Source organism: Hypanus sabinus, chromosome 11 (genome assembly GCF_030144855.1).
Source record: "Hypanus sabinus isolate sHypSab1 chromosome 11, sHypSab1.hap1, whole genome shotgun sequence".
NCBI classification, from domain to species: Eukaryota; Metazoa; Chordata; class Chondrichthyes; order Myliobatiformes; family Dasyatidae; genus Hypanus; species Hypanus sabinus.
In genome coordinates, this window is record NC_082716.1 from 64,277,770 (window position 1) to 64,298,407 (window position 20,638).

The following is a 20,638-nucleotide window of genomic DNA, read 5'->3' on the forward strand; positions in this document are numbered from 1 at the left end:
AGTTCCTTCTGCATTTTGTGTGTGTTGCTTGGATTTCCAGCAGCTGCAGATTTTCTCTTGTTTGTGAATATCCATGAGAATCCTTTCTGCAACTTTTCCAGCCCAAGTACATTCTACCCAATGACTGGGTGCCTGTAACTCTAATATTCCATGTGGGATCTCAACCATATCTTCTACAGCTGCAATAAGACATCTCAACTCCTGCACTTAGTGCCCTGTCCATACGTGCCAATTGTCTTCTTCTTTATCCTGTCTACCTATGTCGAACCCTTAAATCTCTGTTCTACAATACTCCCCAGGGTCTTGTCATTTACTATGCAAGTCCCATCCTGATTTAAATTCCAAAAGTGCAACAATTCACACTTAAAGGTTAAAATCCATCTGTTATTCCTTGGTCCATTTCCTCATTTGATACAGAATGAAATTTGCTCTCAGAGAGTTTATCTGAAAAATAATTGAATGCAAAATTTACTTTAAATATTACTTGTTTCTTGACACAATACTTGCGGCAAAAAAGCAGCATGCCAAGCATCTGACTTCTCAAACAAGAGAACACTGCAGAAACCTAATTAATGCAGGTAAAATAATGAATGGATAAAAATAATTAGGATAATAATAATTCAGAGGTTTAGTGACTTTAAGAATAGACAAGTTGATACTCTGTTAAGGAAAAACAAGCAGCAAGCCTTTTTCAGTTCTTCCTGTCTAAAAAGATGGTCAGTAAAATCACTGATTAAAAAGAAAGAAAATGGTAATCATAGGTCAATCAGCCTAACCTTGGTGTGAACACGATATGGGGGGGAACTCCTTCAATAACAGTGTTCATCTCCAGCTAGAAGGGCATGACTAACAAAGGAGAATCAACAGAGATATATAAATACAAGTTTGTGAAAGAATTACAACTGAACTCCTTGAAGCTATAATAACAAAGGCATTTTTTTGCAGGAGTGTAGGCTGCCACACCTCTGCAAAAAAGGGAGGTGGATACAATGATATTCCAAGGGACTGTCTTTATGGTCAGGGTGAAAGTGAGAGCCGCACATCCGGTCTGGGTATTCTGCTGCCAGGAGATAGCTTCTCTATGATCAAAGCCAAAGAGGTGGTGGGGGAAGAGGATGGCTCTTTGTAGTTGATGTAAAACACCAATGCAAGACAAACCCCAGAGATTTGCAGCAACCTCTCCTCTGCAGTTAAGGAGAGTGAATGTGAGAAAAAGGTGAAGAACAGACAAGCTGGGCTCTTTGCCTCTGAATCCTCCAAGATCACCTTCTGATCCAGGATCTGCTTTGTGGAGCAACACAAGACATGTTCACGCTTCTTCCAAAAGGTCCACAGGAAGCGTATGGCTCAGTAACAATCTTACAGTCAGATATATTAAGGATCTGTACATCTGAAGTTTACAAATATATATCAAATAAACTGAGTTGGATACATTTGATATACAAAGGGCCATGAAAATTCCCTCTTGCTTTTTTAGATTGGAGATTATGTAATCACTAGTGTGCCACAAGAGAGATAGCTAGAAATATACAGGGTACTTCAGACTTTTGTACAGTACTGTAGTAATTTGATGTGACAGCCTGTGTGACAGCAAGATCACAGACAGCACAGCCTCCCAGAACTTCCTTCTCTTGATCAGAGGTGCTAGGCAACCACAAAAGAGAGAATCTGGATCAGCCACTGACCTTGGAGGAGCTAACTGGCTCCATTCATTCCCTTGGCATGAATAAAACTCACAGAAGTGACAGCTTACCAGTAGAGTTCTACTAGACTTTGCTGGACCAAATGGGCAATGTATAATGCAATGTTTCTGGCTGGCAGCTTGTCAGTTTCCATGAGAAAAGAAATCATCAAAAAGCAGAGAGATGGAAGACATCAGGAATTGGAGACCCATTTTTACCTTGAACGTGTAATAAAAAAAAATCCTGTCCAAGACCACAGCCGATTAGGACAAGTCAGTTCTGGGACAGGTGATCAACCCAGACCAAACCCATGCAGTACCAGGGAGGAAAACCTCTGACAGCCTCATGCTACTCAGGGATACTACTGTCTAAATGCAGGACAGAGGGGTGCATGCCTGCCTAATCAGCTTTCCACAGGATATCACATGTACATTATGGCTGTGCTCTCCAAAAACACAAAAGTCAAAACCTCCCTGTACATGGACAATGCTGCGGTCAGTTCACAGATTGATCAGCATCTGTGACCAGTTCAAGTTAGCATCAAGAGCCAGAGTCAAAGGCAGGACAACCAAAGCCATACTGTTCAGTAGCCAGCCCAATCGATCCAATGTCAAGCCTAACTGTCTGTAGGTGCTGCGGACTGGTTCGGAACAGCTAAGGCGAGTAACAGGAATTGGCTGGAGTGGATTGGTGAGGGATACACTGAAGCAATGCTAAGATTGTGGGGAAGAACCACAGTATAAGCTGCTTCTGCTACTGCACATTGAGGGGCTAAGTTGAGTGGGGGAAACCTCCTTGAACAAAGGGTGCATCAGCTCTGTGGGAGGTTCACATGAATGTCAATGGTGCTATCTTTGTCTGTACCTTTTCTCTTTAAAGTTTATATTATCGAATGTACTGACCATGAATGTAAAGATTTTATCATTTTGCACCGTTTCTTTCTTTGTATATAGTGGATTCTGGTTAATTGGAGCAGCGACTTATTTGGGATAACTCTTAAAGGACAAAAACTAAACTAGATAATAGCCAGAATTTCTATTGTTTATTTTGGAGGAGAAGTAAGGGTTAAGGAGAAAAGGCAGTTAAGGTGGAGATGAGTCCATGGCCAGATCAGCCATGAACTTATTGAATGGTGGAACAGCTGGACTACTCCTGCTCCTACTTCTTATGTTCTTATGTAGAAGATAGTTTCTAACTAGCATCAGAATCAGGCACTACACTACACTGTTTTTAAACAGCATCAGTTCCGTGCACCTGCATTAAAAAAGCAGCTTTTTTTTAAAATCACTGATAATTAGTGAGAAATAAGCAGCAAGACAATTCAGAACTGTTTTGATCACTGAAGTTTCAAGCATTCAGGCTTGGAGATGCCAGAAACAGCTGGGAGTGAAAATGAAATGATTTCACTACTTCACAAAAAGAAAAAAATCTGCACATGCTGGAAATCTAAGCAACACACACAAAATGCTGGAGGAACTCAGCAGATCAGGCAACATCTATGGAAAAGAGTACAGTTGATGTTTCGGGCCAAGACTCTTCAGCAGCCTGAAACGTCAACTACAGTCTTGTCTATAGATGCTGCCTGGCCTGCTGATTTCACTACTTCAACAAGTTAGGAAATAAGAATTAAGGTATCAACATCATCTTGCATGTTACAATGGAAATGAAGATTTGGAGGATAACATTGATAAAGTTGATAACATTGTATGAAGGCAATTCATTATCTACACTAGATGCCTGCGCTGATATTATTAGTTTACAGTCAATCAAAAGAACGCAGCAGTGGACAGGTCACTAGATGAATTGAATTCCTCTGTAAATAACAATTAGGAATTGATACAGTTTTATAGTACCGTAATAGTAATGATAGTGCTGTAACTTGTTCTGTATTTCATTTAAATACATACTATGTTACTCAGTTAAATGGTAGTTTGTCAATTTTATACCTTTTTCAAGAAACTTTGGCTAATTGGGCAAACGTTTAGTTGGATCAAAATGTACTCGTCCTAATGTGTCCCAATTAACCTGAATCCACTGCATTTATTTTGATGATTAAAGTCTATTTTGAAATATTAAAAAGTAAAAAGAATTGTCTTTTAACCTTCACACCAACTATTGATGCATTTCAAAACAAATTTCTTTTTATCCAAGATCATTTTAAATGTAAAAAAATTACACAAGTTTTATTTCTTAAAATCAAAATTATTGAAATATCATGAAACCTCCATAAGGCAAAGTAGTTATTAAAACTACAACAGCACTTGAAAATGAAGACAAATAGAATGTGACCAATTCCATTTAATGCATCAAGCAGAAAGAATTGCTAGAACTGATTTGCTGACATTTGTAGGATCACAATTCTGAAAGTTACTAGTTGAAGTTTGAAGAACACACAAAACATTAGGACCTAAGAAGATATAAGTACCACATTTTTGTTTTAAATTTGGTACAAATGCATTCAGTTAAAGAAAATGAAAATTTTGATTAGAAGGCGCATGGCTGGTGGGATAAACACGGAATGCAGGAAGATCCCATGATGACATTTGGACCAAAACAAAATAGAAGTAAAAAGTCTCCTTACAGAATAGTCGGGGGTGTGCCTTCGTGACTTTGATTGAGATTTATCCTTCTCTCCCTTGTGCTTTGAATGTTTCCTTGACATCTTTATTTCACCTGAGAATCTTAAAAAGGAAGTACCAATTATTAGAATGAAAGGTATGCTCAAGATTCATGCCTCTTGTTTAAATTGGTAAATTGGTTTATTATTGTCACTTGTAACAGGGTACGGTGAAAACCTTGTCTTGCATTCTGTTTATAACAGATCAATTCAATACAGTAGTATTTTGAGGAAGTAAAAGGTAAAACAATAACAGCAGAGGATAAAGTATTACTGTTACAGAGAAAGTGTAGCACAGGCCGATAATAAGATGCAAAGTCATAACACACTAGATTATGAAGTCAAGACTTCATCATATACTAGGGGACTGTTCAGTAGTCTCATAAGAGCAAGATACATGCTGTCTTTGAGCTCTCATAAGTCTATTCTTCAGCTCATCACTTATGCATTCTGGATACTATACAAGAAATCCAGTTTATCAGTTGTGCCTGAGAATAGACAACACTGCTTTCGACAATGCAAATTGGTTTATTAATTGTCACATGTACTAAGGTACAGTAAAAAATTGTACTATCTCAGTGTATGGTTGTAATGAATGATATGCAAGACAAGATAGCATGATAACAATGCTGAATTAAATGTTACAGAGCAATTGCAGTGCAGGGAGAAATAGGGTGCAAACCCATAGTGTAGACTTGGAAGATAAAGAGTTCATCATATACTAGGACTCTTGTTTTATAACAGCAGAGCAGATACTATCCTTGAACTCTCCCAAGTTTATTCTTCAGCTCCAATCAGACTTTCTTCGGACTCTCTAGAGCCCGGACTGATCCTTGCTTCCTCAACCTTAAGCAAGCTTCTTTCTTCCTCTTGACTAGGTGCTCCACTTCTCTTGTCAACTATGACTCCTTCACCATACCATCCTTTTCCCCACTCAATAGGACAAAAACATATGCAAGTATTCCCCAAACAAACTCCACATTTCCTTGAGTACATCCCATTGCTAATTTATGCTCCCAAGTTCCTACCAAATAGCTTTATACTTCTCTCTCCCTCAATGACTTTCCCATACCATCGGCTCCTATCCCACTCCAAGGCTATTATATAAGTTGTGGTTGTGATCACTGTCTCTGTCCTTGCTCTTTCAGAGACAAAGGAACATAATTGAAAGAATATATGAGCTGCAAAATGCACAGACTCTTGCACTGCTACTTTGAGACCAACAAAAGCTTTTAAAAAAAAAACAGCACCCCATCTTCTGTCTGAGCAAGTAGCAGCCTTCTGGACTTAATAATGAATTCTACAACTTCAGGTAAATTGATTTGTGTCTGCATTAGTAGTTCATCTGTGACGCAGCTTTCCTTGTTTGTAGTTTTACCCTGCCCTTTTATCCCCTTTCCTTCTCCTCTGGTTGTAGCAGACATGCCCAGTAAACCTGCTCTACATTTCATTCTTTTAGTTCTGATGAAGCGTTTTAACTGGAACTACTGTTTCTTATCCTGCAGATGCAGCCTGACCTGCTGAGTATTCCCAGAATGTCCCGATTTTATGTTATCTCCGTTTTCTTCTAGCTATCTGCCCAGTATTTCCAACAACTGCACTGCTCTTCATTTCATGGTTCCAGTATTTTCCTCCTTCTCCTCTTCTTTATTGTACTTGTTCTGCTGAGACCTCCCATAGACAGATCAGCTATGATTAACTGGCCTTTGGCACCTTGTCTTGGGCTCGTTCTCACTTTTTTTTCTATTTTAGTAAAAGGTTATTGACCTGAAATGTTAACTCTGTTCTCCCCACTGATGCTGCTTAAGCTAATCAGTGAGTAAAAACAGAAATATCAGAAAATCATTATGATTTATAGATTCTAATTTCTTAAATAGCTTGCTCATCAAGATTAGTATAGTGGTTGAGACAAACAACCGCCTCCTAAAGCATCAATGCATTTTCAAGTTAACCAATTCTGTTTTCTAAATTGTTGTTCAGCATCCTTGCCTCACAATCTTAAATGTTGCAGAGATAACCACAACAAGCCCTTCAAGTGGGGTATTATTCTTGGCTGCTAAAAAAAAAATCATGGATTTGAAAATAACAGTTACTGTAGTTGCATATACAAGATTTTTTAAAAAGGATTAAGAGTCATTGGCAATTAATACATGGCACACATTTCTCTGTCTCATTTGGAGGATATACTGCCTTACAGTGCATTTCAGACAATATACTACCAAGTCTATTAGTTCCTGTTATTCTTTTATAGTCACTGACATAGGTTTTAATAATGTTGAGTACATACTTTACACAAACAGCAGCTCGAAGATCAAATGTTGTCTACAAGATAACTGGAAAAGTTGACAGAATTAAGCACATCACCCCTCCCCCACCCAGATGCCTGTCAAATATGCCAAAACATTGAATTTTGTAACAGTAATACAGTGGGGGGGGTATCCAGGGAAGAGTTTCACCTCAGGTGAAGGGTCTTGTCATGTCTATTCTGGAGCAGCTTACTCACCTTTGGTCCCACTGGACACTTATTGAGAAATATACCTGACATAATCACTATATATACCTGAAATATAACCACTATGTACTAGCTATTTACTACACTATGTAATCACTCCTATGTACTGAATATTACTATGTACTAGACACATTTTCTAGACAAAATTGGCGTCACGAACAGGATCGGAAAGAGACCTGCGAAAAGGATTTGGCGGGTTGAGGCCGCTTCCCAGTCCCTCGGGAGCCCTCACAGAGCTAACAGAATTACGGGTGCACCCAGAAAAAAGATAAGTGCTTTTTGTGACAATTTGGACTAAAATTCTGTTGGAAATAATACCTAAGAGAAGAAGAAAATAACATGGCGGAAGAAAAAGGAACAGCAGTAGACATACTGTGCAAGAAATTCCCGGTAAATAGAGGTGAGATTACTGCAATTTCAGAGAAATGGGAAAAAAGAACCAAAAACCTACGCACGAAATGGCCAAAAGAAGGGACATTCAAAGTAAGCTTGAATGAAGAGATGGAAGCACTAATTAAAAATCATAAACCAAACGATAAGTCCAAGAAAAGGGAGGAAAGGAGCGAACAAGAGATGGAAGTATTGAAACTTTTTAGGATGGAGGGAGGATAGAGATTGAGAAAGACAGGCAGGATATCGACAATAAACGAAAAAGACACAAAGGAACAGGAAAAACAGTCGGGTGAGGGAGAGGAAAAGCCTAACAGAAACCCCGCTTCAGCTCCATACCCAGATTTGAAAGAAGTAGAAAGACCCCCTTCCTATTATGAGCAGGGAACACCTAGACGGCAAGAACGGAGTGAATTGAGAGGAAGTTGGAGGAAAGTAGGAGACGAGAGTTTGGCGGAAGTACGAGAGAGGACGGAGAGGCAGATATTGGAGATGGAAGGGGGTCTAGAGGAGAGAAGGAGCAAGGGAGAAGGTATACCTCAAGGAGGTATGAGTGGCAGCCAGTAGAAATAGGGTCAGCAATAGATGAAGAATCAGGTGAGGAAGGAAGCTTGATTACATGGAACGGGGAGGAGGAAATGCTGCCACTGCTGGTAAAAGGATCAGGACATGTACAGTATATCCCTTGGGGATCCCAGGACCTGGAAGGGCTGAAAAATACTCTGCCTAGTCTGCACGAGGGGGCAGGAAAGTGGATTAGAGCCTTCGAGGAGGAAACAATGGGACGATTGTTGGCTATAGGAGATTTGAAGGCTCTGCTGCTAAGGTTGATGGGAACTTCCAAGCTAAAAGAACTGATGGAAATGGCTGGCTTACAAAATGTGGACAGCCTACAGACTGATGGGACTAATTTTGGTCCAGTGAGGCAGAGGGTATGGCAGGCCCTCAGGAAGCTTTATCCACCCAGAGTGGACCCCAAAGCCTTAAGCACTGGGAGACACTGAAAACCCAGCAGCCTATGTAGAAAACCAGTTGAAAAGGTGGAGACTGGAGACGGAGCAAGAGGTGGAAAATAGCTTGTTTCTGAACTCACTGTTCCAATAAAGCATTCTGGACGCAATGCCTCCGCAAGTCAAATCTAAATTGGAAGAAGTGGTTGGGCTGTTGTCGTTGACCCCACAAGCATTCAGCGATCACGTAGTCCACGCGGTGGGGAAATAGCGGAGAGATAAATGAAAGCTGGCTGAGCAGCGAGAAGAGGTGCAGTGAAAGCTATTGCAAATGCAGCTCGAAGAACTAAACAAGAAGGAAAAAGAAAAAAAGCAAAAAGATGCTGCCAGCCACCACCAGTGTGAGTACAGCCATTACAGTGAATGAAGCACCACTAGATGGGGGAACCAGTCATTCTGTCAGTCAAGGGCCAGAAAACCCCATGCCAATAATGAATGTCTTCGGAAGAGCATTTCCACAGATGCCCTATCAGGGACAGAGTAGATTTAAGCAACAGCCCAGACAGGACTGGAAGTCCCAAGGGGGGGGCAGAGGAGTTATGGGCAGACTGGTTAGAAAGCAGACTAGAGGGATTGGGTGCGTGGCTGACCAAAATGGCAATAGCTGCAGGTGTTGTATTAATAAGTTGTGCACTTATTCTGTGCTGTTTTCTTCCATGTCTCAAGACTTTGATAGTGCGTGCGACAGCAAAACGATTCCCGATGCTCCTGGAAATTGTTGAAACTGACCCCAGACAAGGAGAAAAACCAATGATGTACTGGAGGGTGTTAATGATGTGGACACTAGTCTGTAAGTCTTTTTCCCTGTCTCAGCTATGGAGGGACAGGTTTTTGGCTCAGCAGCCTAGGGTAACAGAGAGAGATCATTTTGAGCTCCAAGTACAGAAATTGTAGTTGACCCAAATTTGGGATTAAAATACTGGACTTTATTTTGGCTTTGGTGCATGGCCTCTGAGTGTTCTCTTTCTGTGTGAGACCCTGTGGGTCTCAAAGGGGGGATTATATTGAGAAATATACCTGACATAATCACTACATATACCTGAAATATAACCACTATGTACTAGCTATTTACTACACTATGTAATCACTCCTATGTACTGAATATTACTATGTATTATTTTACTAGACACATTTTGCTATGTATTGTTTTACTAGATACCTTGCATTCTCTTAGCTACATACTGTGGCAGTTAAAGAACACCTGTTTAGCTAGCAGCACTAATTAGCTGAAATGTACTCCATGTATTATACTCAGCCTTTGTTTATTAAGAGATAACGGTGGTGGACAGGATGGTATGAGCAGAAAATGAGGGAGGTTAAGGAGGCTGACTAAGAAACAACCTTGGCCAGGAATGAGGCCCAAGATGTGAACTGGAAAGAAATACTGGTGGCGCACCGAGAGCTAGGCAAGAGCGATTGATTAGTTAATGTATAGATGATATGCAACTAAAAATTGATTGGGTATGCTGATAAAACTGAAATGTAACTGAGTTAAGAAATTACTATAAAGAATGCTGTACACCGGAGCTCGGTGGGCTTTTGGTGACAAGTTCATTGATTGCCTCAGCCTTTGTTTGCAAATAAAGGTTTAAACTTCTCAAAGAATAGTCTGCGTCTCCTGGTCATTTCAAGTAACCACGACACACTCAGCTCTCACCTTTGCCCCAAGTAGCAGTGACCACACCCCTGGTTCATCGCTTCAACAGGCAAATTAAACCAGATGAGGGAAACTGGCAGGCCTCATACCTCTGTGAGATAGGGTCATGCCTGTTAGAGCATGTGAAATCAGCTCCAGCAGACTGGGTAGATGACATCTACAGTGAGAGCCAATGGCCAGGAAGGCAGTTCTGCAATGCTCAGAATGAAGGGCATGACAAGGCACAAAATACATCATGGTCATTAGTGCAACCAAGGAAAACCCCAATTTATGACTCTTGTTCACACCACTGGACCCCAGACTTCTGAGGTTAAGAGAGTGGAACTGCCCCAGTGCAATGGTTTTTCCACTTTAAAAATTCTACTGCACAGATCTCTGACCTTCATCAGACATGGCAGATAACCGCTACTCTGACATTTCTTTAATTCAAATTAAAAGCTTATAATTTAAATCAATGTAGGATAATTAAAAACATACTTATAATCATTAAACTAAACTCAATTAATTGATATGTTCCCAATAAAATTTCAATAATCTGACATTCAAAGCTTTAGAAGTACCAGACAAACAGACTGTTGGATATTATTCCTATGAGCACATCAGTAAATCTTCAATTCACTTTTCTAAAAAAAATGTTTCACAGAGGTGTTATATTTTGAAACCTAGCAGACAGTGAAAGGACTGGAAAGAGTGGACATGGAAGGAGACAGCAGTATCTGAGGGCACAGCATTAGAATCCCTTTAATACAGAGATGAGGAAGAAATGAGGGTGCTGAATCTGTGGAATTTGTTGCCACAGAGAACTGTGGTGGTCAAACCACTGAATGTACAAGGTAGAGATTGATAGATTTTTCCTTGGTAAGGGGGTTAAGGGTTAAAGGGAGAAGGTGGAAGAACAGGGTTTAAAAAAAAATCAGTCAGCCGTGATTGAATAGTAAAGCAGACTTGATGGGCCAAATATTCTAATCCTAAGGGACCACAGAGAAAACCAGGCTCCGGAAATGTTAAAGAGAGCACCGTGAAAACAGATCCCAGATGGAGTGCAGGGAAACAGGGCCCAGGTAAGGCTTGTGATCACGGGGCACTTACGAATCATAGCATGGTGAGACAAATGCTAAATGATCTGAATTTCTGAAGAGCTGTACACCAAATTATCAGAGTCCCTTAACAGCACTACCGAATATTTATCCTTCTCCCATGAAGTTGTTCTTCCCCATTCAAATGAAAGGAAGTACTGTTCACTGACCTAAATGCTGGGGTATGCAACTACAGAAGACCACAGCTCACATCATTAGTCATATGGGATGCTGCTTCACACCACTGAATTACTTTGCTACTCCTCTTGGATCTTGTGTGCTTTTAGTTTTTATTAAACCAAGCGGAAATGATTCTCTCAGAATGGTTATCAAGGCACAAAACCACATCTAACTACTCCAAAACAAAATATATCTCCCATATTTTTCAGTGGTAACAATGGTAAAAGTAACAACGTTTACCAACATGCCACTGTAAAAGATAGCAATGTTGAATTTCTCTGTGCAGGCTTTAATCTTGCAACAGCTATTAGTGACTGATCACTCTTACTGTCCTACCCACATTCTCCAGCCCCAAACTCACACAGCAGCAGGCAGTACTGTTAAAGTACTCATTGCCCAATTTCAAAATCAATGTTTCAGCACACCAGCATTAACTTAGGATAATTATCCACCACTGAAGATCTTCACTTGTTACAAGATTTTACAGTCAATCCAAGACATAGAAAAAACACGTTTTCCCACACATGAAGACTTCCATGGAGGCAATTTGTACTGAAAGGCTGAGACTCCCTGCATAAAATTTTAAATGGTTTGTTAAATGTGAAAGGCTTTATATTTCAACATTTTCTTAATTTAAGAAGTACTTCTAAATTATCATTAGTCTTTTAATTGATAATGAAAATATACATTCCAATCCTTTTTGATATTTAAGTAAGTTGCTTAGTCTGATGAAGAGTCTCAGTCTCGAGCATCAACTGTACTCTTTTCCACAGATGCTGCCTGGTCTGCTGAGTCCCAACAACATTTTGTGTGCATTGCTTGGACTTCCAGCATCTGCAGATTTTCTCTCGTTTTTGAAGCTGTATTTATTTCTTGTATAATTTCTTAAGCAATTTCTTGTATTTATTGGGAACAGTTTCATTTACAAAATCCTAAGAACTATTTAACATTGCTTAGCTCTTTAGGCCATCCAGACCAAATTAGAGGACACTTTTTCGTGACATCTCATGGATGGGCCTCAGTCTGCCCTCTCACAGACATTACCTTCACTACCACATTAAACTAATTAGCTCCAGGGAAAGAAATGGCAGAAACAAATCTCAGTAGATTTTCTGCAAGTTTTCACTTGCTGTCCATTTCAGCCGAACTTCCAAAACCATCTACACAAACATGTGGGCATGCCAAAATTGAGCCAGTTGTTCTTCAAGCAAATCAGGCAATAACCTGATGTATTCCTCCTGGCAAATTCATATTTTTCAGCCAACATTTACAATCAGGATGGAATAGTCCTGGGAGTGCTAAGCAGGTATACACAATTCCACAAAATCTCATGTTACAAAATCAAGTAAGAGCACAGAAATCCACTTTTCCCACCTACTATTCTGTATCAACCATTAAGATGACATACCTCAATCTTGAAACACTATTTGAAAGTACAAAGTAAATTTTATTATCAAATTGCATAAATGTCACCAGCTACATTCCTGAGATTCATTTTCCTGCAGACATACTAAGCAGATCTATAGAATAGTAACTATAACAGGATCAATGAAAGATCAACTACTGTGCAACAAAATGTGCAAATGCAAATAAATAGCAATAAATAACGAGAACATGAAATAACAAGATAGAGTCCTTAAAGTGAGATCATCGGTTGTGGGAACACTCAATGGACGGGCAAGTGAGTGTAGTTATCCCCTTTTGTTCAAGAGCCTGATGGCTGTGGTGCAGTAACTGTTCTTGAACCTGGTGATATCAGTCGTGAAGCTCTTGTACCTTTTACCTGATGGTAGCAGTGAGAAAAAAGCATGGCCTGGGTGGTGGTGATCTCTGATGATAGATGTGTTTCATTGTAGATGTCTCAATGGTTGGGAAGGCTTTACCCATGATGTTCTGGGTCAATTCCACTACCTTTTGTAGGATTTTCTATTCAAAGACATTGGTATCCACACCAGGCTGTGATGCAGCCAGTCAGTGCACTCTCCACTACACATCAATAGAAGCTTGTCAAAGTTTCACATGTCATGCTGAATCTCTATAGACTCCTAAAGAAGCAAAGGTTCTACTGTGCTTTCTTTGCAATTGCACTTACTTGCTGGGTCCAAGACAGGTCCTCAAAATAGTGAAACTCAGGAATTTAATGTTCCTATCTACCGCTGACCCTCTGATGAGGACTGGTTCACAGATCCCTGGTTTCACTCTCCTGAAGTCTACAATCTGCTCCTTGGTCTTCTTGACATTCAGTGAGGGGTTGTTGTATGATACCACTCAGTCAAATTTTCATTCTCCTTCCTGTATGCCAATTCATCACTATTTTTGATTCTGGAAAAATCAAGGACATAAAAACTAAAATAATTTTGGAATTTTCACACAATTTTAAGTGAGGAAGAAATTATATCCACTGAGGTAAGGAAAGCAAGCTGCCACTACAAGTGTAGAGTGGCAGTGAAGACTAATAATTAGACGAACTGAAAAAGATAATTGTTTTGCAAATGAAGAAATATGCAGTGAGAAATTTAGTCCAGTGTCAATTTATATGATCAAAACCCAGCTGGTTCAGTCAAAAAATAAAGAAATCAGAAAAATGACTGAGTGAAAATGGTCTGAATGTGTTATGGACTGAAGATACCTATTTATGTTTTTCAGTGTTTATCTGAGAAAATAGTTACCCCTCAAATAAGTTTAGATATTTGACAACCAATCTTTGGGAAAAGGACAGAGACTGAGTCAAAAGGGATCCCCTGATAGCATACAGATAATCTGCAGAGTACATGAGAATGTGACCGTTGAAATTGTGGATGGCCATTTTTGATATGTATTTCATATGGACTGCAACAGAGTTAATGTAACTCACCAATTAAAATTAAGAGAGCAGGGGACTGTAGGTTAACAATCTGCTATCAGTAATATGATATTTTCTAGAGTATGTTATTAAAATTTTACTGGCAAAACATTTGGGAAACAGTGACAGGATCATTCAAGACCACCAGGGATTTTTTAAACAAACTGAGCAAAAATCTTAGATATATAAATATACATACACACTTATATACATATACACCTAAGGAACTATAGGTGGATAGGAACTATATAGCAAGGGTGCCTAAGACTTTTGCACAGTACTGTAGTAATTTTATGTACTGCATTGTACTACCCATAACAGCAGGCTCCGTCACCTTGTCAGGGCACAAGAGCCACCATCACTCGGCTACGGAAAATCTAAAGAGAAGTATACCCCCAGAGTTTGTGAGAGTGGGGGCACATGGAGACTCTCTGACTGACCTCCCCAGTAACTAATTTTGGCATGGACAAAACAATGAATCAAGAAAGTGGCAATACTCTCGAGAAACCAGCAGTTGAACATGTTCTTCAGACCTGTAGATGTGGCTGGACTAAAGTAATATCAACTCGTGGTCTTAAAATTCATCAAGGACGAAAGAAATGCTTGAAAATCCCCAACCTAGGGCCCCACATTGACCAGGTTCTGTTAAGAGGAAGGTCAAATCAGTCGGATGAAGCTCAGCGGCAGGAGAAAACCCACAATCCACAGAGTATCAGCACCCTATGGGATGTGGGAGAAGTTTCAGGCACAAGCAGTAGTCCAAGACACAGCCAGGTACTTCGTAAAATGGAGAACATGCAAGGACGTAAGCCGTTGGTGAAATGGCCAAGGTCTAATAGCAAGTAGTGGGAAACCATCAATGCAGATGTGAGCCTGATCTTAAGTGGCATCAAGGGATCAGCAGAAAAGAAGTTGGAGTAGATGGGTGACCTGATTTACATCTACGGAAAGGAGAAATTTGGAGTGAAGGAAAAAGTCAGCAGAAAAGATATGCCTCCTCCCCCTAAATCCAGTCGTCTCCAGGAAATCAAACAACTTGTTAAAGAGAGGCCTGGGGAAGTCTGGAAAAAAGCAACAGCTGAGGAAAGAGAGGGCAACAACCTCCTTCAAGCAGACCTAAAACAGAGGCTCTCGAAGGAGCACAGAGCAGAAAATTTAAGGAAACAACGCAAAAAATAAGGAAAAAGTGAGAACAGACTTCTACAAAGATCCCTTTAAATATGTGAAAGGTATTTTCACAAAAGAGAAAAGCGGATCCTTGAAAGCATCAAGAGGTTGAAAGACATCTTAGAACTATCCACACTGATGAGCTAAAAGATGAACCAATACTTGTCCCAGCTGACATTCCACTAATCTCACCCCACAACATCAATTTAACATCAGCCCTCCAAAGTTGAGTGAGGTGAGATCGGAATCAGTGCCAGGCCCTAACGGTGTTCCGTATTGTGTCTACAAGAACGCCCCAGATGTTCTGAAATTTCTCCGGAGAAATATGAGAGATGCTTAGGAAAAGCAAGTGATGCCCAAAGCATGGAGAAGAGCGAGGTGAGTTCTGATCCCTGAAGAAAAGAACTCGTCCACTATCGAATAGTTTTGCCAAATAAATCTTCTGAACATAGAAGGCAAAATCTTTTTCAGTGTGTTGGTGCAATGACTTAAAAAGTATCTGAAACAAAACCATTTCATTGATACATCAATCCAAAAGGCTGGCATAGTAGGCTTCTCATGATGCCTTGAACATACTAGTCATATGGCATCAAATCCAAATGGCTAAGAAAGGAGGAAAGGTTTTGCATGTCTTGTTCCTTGACCTGGCCAATGCCTATGGATCAGTTCATTCCCTACCGTGGACTGCATTTGAATTCTTTCAGGTGCCTGCAACAATAACAAATCTGGCAAAACACTACTTTCAGAATATGAAAGTTTGTCTCACAACTTCAGACTTCACCACAGCTTGGCAACTGCTGCAAGAAGGCATCATGGAGGGGTGCATCATCTCCCCATTGGCTTTCACTATCACAATGGAGCTTATTATCAGAGCCTCAAAATGGGTTGCAGGAGGAAAACGGCTACTGTTTGGTCAAAGATTACCACCGATATGAGCCTATATGGATTATATGACAATACTGACAACAACTGCCTGCTGCACCTACAGACTTCTGGAAAAGCTTCAGCAAAACATCACATGGGCAAGGATGAAGATCAAGCCCAGCAAGTGCAGAAGCATCTCCATTGTCAAAGGTCAAGTCACTGATCAAAGATTTCATATAGACTGAACACCTGTCCCAACTGTTTCAGGAATGCCAGTGAACTGCTTGGGCCGATGGCATGATGCTAAGCTCAAGGACACCGAGCAGTTTAAACAACTAAAAAGTGATACCATCATGTACAGAGCTTGCATCAACAAGACCTGGCTGCCAGAAAAACTCAAGCTGTGGTGCTTCCAGTTCGGCATACTCCTGAGACTCATGTGACCTTTAACAGTGTATGAAATACCCATTAACAAGGTGGAAAAGCTCGAAAAAGTGATCAGCACACATGTGAAACAGTGGCTTGGACTTCCACGATGCTTATGTCCTGTTGGACTATACAGGAACGGCAAATTAGAATTACCTATTGCAAGTCTTGTGGAAGAATTCAAATGTACCAAAACAAGGTTGGTCATGACGCTCACTGAATCTGAAGATACTGTTATTCCAACAGCGGCACCCCCCCCCCCCCCCCCCGTATGGCAATGGGAGGAAGTGGACCCTATCTGAAGCCGTTCAGAGTGCCAAGTCTGCTCTTCGCTTCAGGGATGTGGTTAGCCAAGTCCAACTTGGAAGAGCCAGGCTCGGGCTTGTCCCAAAGCCACCTCAATGGCACAAGGCAACATCAGTGCAGAAGAGACAGCTCGTGGTGAAGGAGGTGAGAAGACAGGAAGAGGCAGAGCGACACGCCAGGCCATCTCAATGGCCAAGCAGGGCCAATGGACTAATTGGGAGATCCTGGAAAAGAGGAAACTCAGCTGGCATGACATCTGGGAGATGGAGGGACCTCGGCTAAGTTTTGTCATCAGAGCCACTTATGACCTCCTACCCACACTCCAGAACCTAAGCCAGTGGTGAGAAGAAAACCCCACTTGCTCTCTTTGTCAAGCACCTGGATCACTAAGGCACATTTTAACAGGATGCACCACGAGCCTCAGCCAGGGACGGTACACTTGGCAGCAAACCAAGTTCTCAGTCAGCTAGCATCAATCTTGGAACAGAGGCGAATTACCACAAATGCTCTCCCACAAACATCAGCAAGAAATGTTCACATCACATGATTTGTACCAGCAGGCCAACCTCCAGAGGACCATTTAACATCAAAAGAGGTAAGCATTCTGCAGGTTGCTTGGGATTGGAAAATGGACATGGACTTGGAAAAAAAGCTTGTGTTTCCCCCAGACATTGCAGCTACAACAACCAGCAACCACAGCAACCAAGCTGGCATATGTTGTGGAATTGACAGCACCATGGGAAAATGGTGCTGAAGAAGCTTATGAGAGTTAAAAGACCGTACTCAGTGCTGGCAACTGAAGCTTCCCAGAATGGCTGGAAGATCAAGATTTTTCTTGTAGAAGTGGGATGCAAGGGATTCGTGGCTACATCTACAACCAGTCTATAGAAGAAGATGGGGGTGAGGGGTTACTCACTCCAACAAGTAATCAAGTCTTCGTCAAATGCAGCAGAAGAAAGTAATTGGATTTGGATTAAAAGGGAAGACAACAACTGGGCTGCAAGATGAAGACAGGAAGGTATGGAACTGGGGGGAGGGGGGGTTGTATCTGGGACGCAAGGTAGCACCGTTGAGCCCTCTGGAGACGTCGTGGGCTTATCAACGAAATGTCAAAAAAGGAGGGTGCCCACCTGAGGACCCTGATGAAGTACCTACCCTCCTTGTCACCTCTCCAATTCCAATGCCAACATTGAAAGTGCTGACTTACCATAGGTATTGAAACATCAAGTCCTATTAGCTCTATTCTACTGCTGCTGTAAAATAAGATCTTGATATATGTGAGTGATGATAAACTTGATTCTGATATGGGTCTCTATTGTGGACTGAGAGTGGGAAGGGAACAGGGAGAGGGCAATATGGTTGGGAAAAGGGAAAGAGAGAGGGGAGGGAACAGGAAGCACCAGAGAGACATTCTGTAGTGATCAATAAACCAATTGTTTAGAATCAAATTATCTTGCCTGGTGTCTCAGGGCTGGGTGTGTCTGCACCTGCACTAATGTTTCCCCCACCACCCTAGCACTCTGCTGCTACCTGTCCCACACTCCACTTGCAGCACTCCACACTCACCAATCCCAACATCCTTTGCTCCCAGCAACACACACAAAATGCTGAAGGAACTCAGCAGACCTGGCAGCATCTATGGAAAAAGAGTAGTTGATGTTTCGAGCCGAGACCCTTCAGCAGGACTGGAGAAAAAAAGATGAGTAGAATTAAAAGGCTGGAGGCGGGGAAGGGGGGAGGAAGAGGAGAGCGAGAAACAACGTGATAGGTGAAACTAGGAGGGGAGGGATGAAGTAAACAGTTGGGAAGTTGAATGGTGAAAGGGATACAAGGCTGGAGAAGGGGGGAGTCTGATAGGAGAGGACAGAAGGCCGTGGAAGAAAGAAAAGGGGGGGGTGGAAGGAGCACCAGAGGGAGGCGATGGGCAGGCAAGGAGATAAGGTGAGAGAGGGAAAAGGGGATGGTGAATGGTGAAGGAGTGGGGGGGGGGGGGGGGAGGCCTTACTGGAAGTTTGAGAAATCAATGTTCATGCCATCAGGTTGGCAGCTATCCATTCGGGATACAAGGTGTTGTTCCAATCTGAGTGTGACCTCATGACAGTGGAGGAGGCCATGGATAGACACATCAAATGGGAATGGGAAGTGGAATTAAAATGGGTGGCCACTGGGACATCCAACATTTTCTGGTAGGGGGAGTGTAGGTGCTCAGTAAAGCCGTCTTCCAATTTACGTTGGGTCTCACCAATATATAGGCCACACAAGGAGCACCAGACATAGGATATGACCCCAAAAGACTCACAGATGAAGTGTTGCCTCAGCTGGGAGCACTGCTTGGGGCACTGAATGAGGGCAAAGGTGTAGAAGTAGGTGTAGCACTTGTTCTGCTTGCAAGGGCAAGTACCAGGAGGGAATCTGTGGGGAGGGATGAATGGACAAGGAAGTCGCATAGGGAGCGAATCCTGCGTAAATCAGAAAGGGGGGGGAGGGCAAGAGTGCTCGGTAGTGGGATCCCATTGGAGATGGCAGAAGTTTCGGAGAATTATGTGCTGGATGCAAAGGCTGGTGGGGTGGTAGGTGAGGATGGGAGGAACCCTAGCCCTGGTAGGGTAGCAGGAGGAAGGGGTGAGAACAGACGTGCATGAAATGAAGGAGATGCAGTTGAGGGCAGTGTTGATGGTGGAGGAAGGGAAGCCCCTTTCTTTGAAGGAGGACATCTGCTTCGTTCTGGAATGAAAAGCCTCATCCTGAGAGCAGGCGCGGAAGAGATGGAGAAATTGAGAGAAGTGGGTGGCGTTTTTACAACTAGGAGGGTGGGACGAGGTATAGTCCAGGTAGCTGTGAGAGTCTGTGGGTTTATAATAGACATCAGTAGATAAGCTGTCTCCAGAAATAAACAGAGAGATTGAAAAAGGAGAGTAAGTTGTCAGAAATGGATAGGTAAATTTGAGAGCGAGGGTGTAAGTTGGAGGCAAAGTGGATGAAGTCGACAAGTTCTGCATGAATGCAGAAAGCACTCTATACCTTTTGTTGAAAGAAGTGGGAGAAACCACTCTATAAAACTCTGGTTAGGCCACACTTGGGAGTACTGTGTCCAGTTCTGGTCGCCTCACTATAGGAAGGATATGGAAGCATTTGAAAGGGTGCAGAGGAGATTTACCAGGATGTGGCCTGGTTTAGAGAGTATGCATTATGATCAGAGATTAAGGGAGCTAGGGCTTTACTCTTTGGAGAGAAGGAGGATGAGAGGAGACATGATAGAGGAATACAAGATATTAAGAGGCATAGATAGAGTGGACAGCCAGCACCTCTTCCCCAGGGCACCACTGCTCAATACAAGAAGGTATGGCTTTAAGCTAAGGGGTGGGAAGTTCAAGGGGGATATTAGAGGAAGATTTTTTACTCAGAGAGTGGTTGGTGCGTGGAATGCACTGCCTGAGTCTGTGGTGGAGGTACATACACTAGTGAAGTTTAAGAAACTACTAGACAGGTATATGGAGGAATTTAAGGTGGGGGATATATGGGAGGCAGGGTTCAAGAGTCGGCACAACATTGTGGGCCGAAGGACCTGTACTGAGCTGTACTATTCTATGTTCTATGAGCCAAAGGAAAAATTATTGGGAGTGGCATTATCAGTGACTTTAAAAGTGAAATTAAAACGTGCCTGCCTGTTTGCCGGCTACGTGGCATGGGACCCAGCTACGCCAACCTGTTTGCCAGCTACATGGCAAGGGTCTCAGCTATGCCTGCTTGTTTGTCAGCTATGTGAAAAGTATAGCCATGGGCACTCGCATGGGTCCCAGTTATACCTGCCTGTTTGTTGGCTGTGTGGAACAGTCTATGTTCCAAACCTACACCGGTGGCCATCCACCGGTTTTCCTACACTACATCGATGACTGCATTGGTGCTGCT

The 20,638-nt window shown here is 41.9% G+C and overlaps 1 protein-coding gene across 3 annotated transcripts in view; it reads right to left on the minus strand.

Annotated features, from left to right (window-relative positions):
• Positions 1-20,638, minus strand: part of swt1 (SWT1 RNA endoribonuclease homolog) — a 172,082-nt gene that overhangs the window by 146,466 nt on the left and 4,978 nt on the right. For 2 of the 3 annotated variants that reach the window (XM_059984507.1, XM_059984509.1), the window contains exon 2: positions 4,264-4,363. In XM_059984507.1, the coding sequence (XP_059840490.1) occupies positions 4,264-4,344 (81 nt within the window). In that variant the 5' untranslated portion in view covers positions 4,345-4,363. Of the gene's footprint in view, positions 1-4,263; positions 4,364-13,216; positions 13,447-20,638 lie in introns of all 3 variants that reach the window. The other variant, XM_059984508.1, reaches the window with a different exon arrangement.